The sequence below is a fragment of the Mesitornis unicolor genome, unplaced genomic scaffold (genome assembly GCF_000695765.1).
Source record: "Mesitornis unicolor isolate BGI_N332 unplaced genomic scaffold, ASM69576v1 scaffold46424, whole genome shotgun sequence".
Taxonomy (NCBI): domain Eukaryota; kingdom Metazoa; phylum Chordata; class Aves; order Mesitornithiformes; family Mesitornithidae; genus Mesitornis; species Mesitornis unicolor.
The window spans coordinates 1-6,847 of record NW_010178917.1 but is presented as its reverse complement, the minus strand read 5'-3'; the positions used below and the strand labels follow the sequence as shown (position 1 = coordinate 6,847).

General features: G+C 49.7%; 1 protein-coding gene across 1 annotated transcript; it reads right to left on the bottom strand.

Annotated features, from left to right (window-relative positions):
• Positions 1-3,810: 3,810 nt before the first annotated feature.
• Positions 3,811-6,110, bottom strand: MED20 (mediator complex subunit 20; the record flags this gene model as incomplete). The annotated part of the gene is made up of 2 exons (XM_010182600.1): positions 3,811-4,209; positions 5,831-6,110. Coding segments are annotated over 2 exons (496 nt in total), but the record flags the coding sequence as incomplete, so codon positions are not given.
• Between the last annotated feature and the right edge of the window lie 737 nt (positions 6,111-6,847).

The following is a 6,847-nucleotide window of genomic DNA, read 5'->3' as shown; positions in this document are numbered from 1 at the left end:
GAGGGCAGCGCCGAGGGGCGGGGACGGCCCGGGCCCGGCCCCGGCCGGTGACGTACCGGGCTTTGTGAATCCTAGGCTGAAGTTTGGTTGAGTCACAGGAGGGTAAATAATGATGTTTCGGAGACAAAGAGACTCTTAAAGGGGCAGCACGAGAGGTGGCGCGTTCCCGCGGGACCCCTGAGGTGACTGTGTGGGGTGGGAGATACCCCACAGGGCCCCTGAGGTGACGGGGCATAAGGCACCCCACGGGGCCCCTAAGGTGGCAGAGTGGCCCCGAGGTGATGGGGATGGGCACCCCACAGGGCCAGACAGCAGATGATGGCAGACAAGGGGCCCTGAACCATAATGGCCCTTGCCAGAAGTCACTCAAAGGCCCCTAGGTCACACACTAGGAGCCATGAGGGGATGGAAATGTGTTTTAGCAGAGACAAAGGACCTCAGCACTGGGGCTGGGGGAGAAGCTTGTCCCCAGCAAGGGACAGCCACACTCGGGGGTCACCCACACCCACAGGGACAACTCACTTTTTTGCAGCCTGCAGGAGGTACCGTTGGGGAGCGGCGAGTCCTGCTCTGGGCAGCACTGAGCAGAGGCAAAGCTGCAAGCAAGCGCTCGTGGACTACATGGCACCGATGAGACGAAGCACAGGTCAGTGGTGTCACGGACATGATTCCTTTGCACAGGGACAAAGTGTTCCTCCACCCCTCCATTCTTGTCCCAGTAAGTTTTGAGGTAAAGCACTGTAATTTACTGCCACAGGTGGGAGCCTGCTTTCTTCTGCCATGGCACAAGGACACCCCACAACCATGGTCTCCTTTGTGAGCTCCTTCACCCGCCAGCGTTCCCACAAATTCCATTTCCTGTGAGTTTTATCATCCTTTCTCTACGCCTTCCCTTTTCGACCAGTGGCTGGTCTGGTTTGAACCCATACCTGCACAGAAATCCACAGTCACACACCTCTCAACTCTTCCACAGTTCCCCGCTGGAATGAGCCCACAAGTCTGTAATGTCTGCTAAGAATTAAAACTGAAGATTAACGAGGCCCTTATGTCCTTACTCTTTTTGTAAAGCTTAGCAGGGTGCAGCTGCTATGTACATACTTCCTCATAAAAAATGCCACCGCACAGAGCAGAACAAAAGCCCACAGTATCCCCAGGGTGGCAGCGAGACTTGGACTCTCTCTCTACCACTGAAACTCTGGTGACCCTGGTAACGTCACCCAGCCTCTACTTCAGAGCTAGGAGGGGGAAAGCTACAACAATGCAACGGTAAGACCCACGTCCCCAAGGTCCCCAGTCCCCTCTAGGTCAGGCTTCAACTCACGGAAAGCAACAAGACTGCCAGTGATGTCCAAAAGGTGCAGAAGCAGAAAAAAGGCTCCATGGTTGTACAGGCCTACAGCTTGGCCACTTCTCCCTCCAGATCTTGCATTCACTGAGAAAACACTGGGGAGCAACAGGAAAACCTTCCAGACCATGCCTTGACAGGCAAAATTAGGGTGGTTTTCAATTACACGGGCTCAATCCATTAACGTAACACAACTGAATGCCCCCTGAAGACTTGTTAAGATGCAGGCTAGCACATTCGAAGCCACGTTAACCTGCCACGCTGATGCTGGGGGGCCAGAACAAGGAGGATTAGTCCAGCTAATAAGATTGGAAAACATTCATTTTGTCCATCAAGGAAGTAAAAAGGCCCAGAGCAAAAGCAGCCCCTTCATGTGGGGCAGCCGATCCCCACATCCACGCAGTGCAGTTACAGCAACAGACGTTTTTGCTAAGACATAAAGGGCTAAATCCTACCCGTGCTTACACCCGTGGAAACCGCCTGACGTCAGCGGCTGTAATGGTGTAATTGAAGGCAGGATGTAGCTCAAGGGGTCCCGGTTTATTACTCCAGGAACAGTACAATGTATTAATAAGAGCACAGAAGTCCCCAGAGAGCCCAGCGCGCATTTTAAGACATGTGACCAGAGTTTTGACATCTCTGGTTACAGAAAGCATCTTTCGGGAATTAATAAAGCATTAGCAACGTTTACCATGACGAATCTGATCACTAAAAGGTATTTTTTTTTTTTAACCTTAAGACTTAAAATGGGAAACAGGACAGAAATAACCAACCCTACAAAGACTACAGTTTGTTTTCCTAAGTTTTCCCAGCCACACTTAACTAGGTGGAATGACAGGGGGTCAGATTCTCACTGAATTTTCATCACTGAAAATTAATAGTCCCTCTGAAGTCAGAGCATGTGTCACAGACTTGAGCTAAGAGTTGCAAAGAGTCAGTATATTCAGCATGTTGGAATTCCTGACGCACTTATGGTACATTATGCCATTCATTATGGCTCATTAACCAGATCTTTCTGGACCCAGTGCTTATTAAATGTATTAAACGCTAAAAGCTCCAAAAGCTCTAGGCACTCTAACAGTTAATTAGGTTTACAGGTACAAATGATGATCACAAAGAAGTCACACCTAAATAACCACTTCTCCACCAGCCAGCAAATCAAGTAACAAAACTACTGCTTTTCTCCCCACTGCTGCAGCAGGAGAAATCCAGTTAGCAGAAACCAATTCTGTTTTCTTGCTCTCCTGACTCTTCAAGACCCACGCATTGGCAAGGAAACAATATTTTCTATGAGCAAGACATACTCTGCTTGCTGACTCTTCAAGACCCACGCATTGGCAAGGAAGCAGTATTTTCTATGAGCAAGATGTACTCTGCTTGTGAGAATGACGATGGTTTCCTCGTGAAGAAATCTCCCTCCCTAAACCCATCCTTCCCTTTCTGTCCAGGACACAACTGCAGAGCTGGAACCCCGCTACACGCAGCCAGGAACCACGAAGGAAGCTCGGAGCAAAGGTTGGTGCCTGAATGAGGGCGTTTCTGCGTATTCTGAGACCAAGCACAGGTAGAACAAGGAGGAGGAGTGAGAAATGTCAGCTACAAACCAGACAGATACTGAACAAGTAGAACTAAGGGGACACATAGCTCGAAAGGGATCTGATTTCCCTCGTTTTCCTGCTGTAAAAATAAATCACTACTAAAAAAATATTCAAGTGATATCAAATTGTTACATCTTACAATAAATTTTTGTCTCTCATTCCCCAAAACCTTCCTTTTTCTATTAAATCTGCTGAAGTCACCAGGATTTCTCAAATGAGAAGTGGTGTGCAGGGGTAGGACGTTTACTGCCTACCTTTCAAACAATGAGATAAAGCAGTTGAAATTCTCTTTCAGTGCATGAGAGGGCTCCTGCCAGGCTTATTTATTTATTTATCACGAGGTTTCATCAGTATCACCTCACAGACAGGAGATTTTAATACTCCCATCAGATCTGAAAGATGAAGGTAAGCTAAGAACGGACCCATAATAGGAATGCGAGAATTCCTGTAGCTTTTGCCACAGGGAAATTAGTTTGCTTCAGGGGTATAAAGCTCTTGAACCGAATCAAAGGTAAAACTCTGCTGAAGAACGGTCTCCACGCAACGGAAAACTTCAAAAGCTGTAAACACACAATAGAAACCAGCGCAACGCTTGCTGTGCAGAAAGACTCCGTCTCCTTCCAAAATACGGCTTTTTATTTTGATGAAGAATAACAAGATACTTTCACATGGGTATCTAAAAAAAAATATGTATATTAAAAAAGTCTCTCACGTAGCTGTTTGCAGTCAAGGAAACTCTGCCCTTGCATGCATCTGGCTGGAATTTCTCCTTTTCTCTCCTGCTGATGAGCATCAACTCCCTGCATGAAGCGCTGTGCCGAGAACCATCAGAACCACGAGCCCGATTCCAGATACGCCCAAAAACATGAAGGAGGACAAGGAGAAATACGCACAGCGCTCAAAACCTTTGAAACAGGGGAAAAAGACTGAGAAGAACAAAAAAACAACCCTTGGGCTGCCTCCATGCTGCTTTCTGGAGGGACTCCTGATCCACACCGGCAGGCAGAACGGAGGATGCAGCTGCTCCAGACGGGGCTCCCAGGAGCCCTTTCATCGGATCCCCGCGACGGGCACCTGCTGCTGCTTGCGGATCTTGTTGAACAGCTCCATGTACTGAGCCATGGTGTCCGCGGGGCTGTAGACGCTGTCGTGCTTGGTGCTGAACACGGACGGGATGCCGGGAGTGTGGCTCCCCATGAAGCTCTGCATGAACTCCATGAGCAGGTTCCAGCAGTCGTTGGCTATCACGCAGGGGCAGTACTCCACCTGCCAACACAAACCACGGCCCTGAAGCACCACGGGGGCGACAGCCACGCAGGAGGCAACGCGCTTTGCTTCTCTGCCTCGCTAGAGAACGCTTTTCATTACAATGTCTGAGAATATTTAGCATATGAGGAGCGGCTGAGGGAGCTGGGGCTCTTTAGTTTGCAGAAGAGGAGACTGAGGGGAGACCTCATTCATGTTTATAAATATTTAAAGGGTGAGTGTCACGAGGATGGAGCCAGGCTCTTCTCGGTGACAAACAATGATAGGACAAGGGGTAACGGACACAAACTGGAACACAGGAGGTTCCACTTCAATTGGAGAAGAAACTTCTTCTCAGTGAGGGTGACAGAGCACTGGCCCAGGCTGCCCAGAGAGGTTGTGGAGTCTCCTTCTCTGCAGACATTCAAAACCCGCCTGGACGCCTTCCTGTGTAACCTCATCTGGGTGTTCCTACTCCGGCAGGGGGATTGGACTGGATGAGCTTTGGAGGTCCCTTCCAACCCCTAACGGTCTGGGATTCTGTGATGACAAGGATGGACAAGTATAAACGAACAGACCATGCAAGCGATCCCTTCAAAAGGGAAGGCGAGGTAAAATGTACCCTGTAAAGGCATTGCTTTTTTAAAACACCCAATAGTGGAGGTCCTGGGACATTGGTTCAAACACCACCCCATCCAAACCCAAACTTTACTCCCACATGCTGGTAGGTCACTGACTTGCAGGGCTGTGTCATCTTGCAGGGGTGTAGTGGAAAAAGCCTTGAGATTGAAGGACTTGAAGCATTTTACTAAATATGAGTTCTGGTCCCAAATCAGGAGTAGATGCAAACCCTGGAAAAACCACTGAACTAAATCAGAAGCAGTCAGACTGCCTGGCAGACCTAGACCCGAGCTCAAGTTTAGGGTAAAACAAGCTTCTGTTTAACCCCAGCTCAACAGCAACGCTGACGCTACAACATCTGTGTTTAGAGCAGTGAAGAAATAAGGCGTTTCTCAATCCCCAGCCCTGCTGACTAGGAACACCTGCCTGAGTGGGTGCAGTGGATTAATTGTACATCAGATAACGGGGTCTGTGTGTTCAGAGAAAGCACAAGCTCTGACCGGCGCCTGCCAAAAGCTCTCTGGTGAGGAGAAAACCACCTCTGCACCGCCTGAGCACAACCTGGGGCGGGAGGGCCCTGCTCTCCCAGGGCTGCGTCTGCTCCAGATGGAGAAAGCAAGCAAAACCCAAATCAGCGCTGAATCAGCAGCTGAAGAGGTTATTTAGTCCCCCTCGGTACGCTGATTAACCTGAAGTGTGCTACTGGTGGTGTGCATCAGGACTTTAAGCAGCTTTTTACTTTGATGGCATCCCTTCAGGGTTTTGTTTATTGACACTTCAACGACAGGCTTTTCTGTAGCTGCAGCTGAGCCCCAGAATACGAATACCTGCTGCATTAAACCTGGTAGTGAGGAGGAGATAAATACCCTGCCTGCCGCATACATGAACGCATCTGGGACAAACTACCAGCAGCAAACAACACAACTGAGACAGAAAAGGGACAGGGGATCTTTTGTCTCGCCTCCAACAAGGGATTTCCCTGTCTGTAGCTGCATTTCACCCCCTTAAAGCCGATTCTTACCTCCACAGATATCCCACGCGCACTGGGCCCCATTGTAACCGTGCCCACCTTCACCAAGAAGTCACAGTACTGGTAGCGGGTGCCCCTGCTCTCTATCTTGTTGGCCTTGGCGTTCTGGAAGAAGCCTTTCAACTTCACCATGAGGACGTCAAAGTTGGCATCTGCTATGAGGCAGGGACCGTTCTCAAAGAGAGCGAAGCAGCTGAGGGGATATTCGGAGTTGTGCATCACGTACATCAGCTTGCCTGTCTGCCCTGAAAGAAGAGCAATGGTATTTGGGCTGTAAAACCACAACCCTGCACTTGCGTGTGCTTCAAAGAAGCATCTGGTTTTTCCTTTGTTCTCCTTGTTGCTTTAATTGCAGGGTCCTTGTACCTCCCCATCACCCACCAGCCTTGTAGGAGAAAGATGTGCAGGGACACGCTCAGGAAAACAGTGTCCAGAGAGGACACATCTGGCTCACACCACACCTTAAAAGCTGGGAAAGAAATCTCATTCATCCACATAGGTCAAAAAAGCCTTTCCATGGATGTGGCTGTGCAAGTTCCAGAAAAACACAGCAAAAAGCAGCTGAGATGTGTCTGGGTAAACTGCCTGGGCAGAGTCCTGAGGCTACACAGGCTCGGTGCCGACCTCTGCAGCCACAGAGCCACCGTGGAGGTGTCTGGTTTTAAATAATGTGAAAATCCTGGTGTTTAGGAGAAAGAAAGTGGCTGGAACAGCCCCTCAGGTGAGCAGCCACGCCAATACCTTTGAGCTACCATTTTAGGCTGTGGAATTTAGGGTTCTCCAAGCACATCCCCTGGATACAGCAGGGTCCTCTCATGCCTCTACCCCCCAAAAGCTGCCTCCACCACCCTGGGAGCCAGGGGTCCCCTCCGCCACCTCCTGCAGCTCTCACGCTTGTGCCCTGGACAGGGAGCAGGCAGATGCTCCCAGATTTGCCCCCATCCTCTGCAGAGCAAAACGCAGCTTCCAAAGAAGCGGCAGAAGCGGCGTTGTAAGAAGTTTCATGGA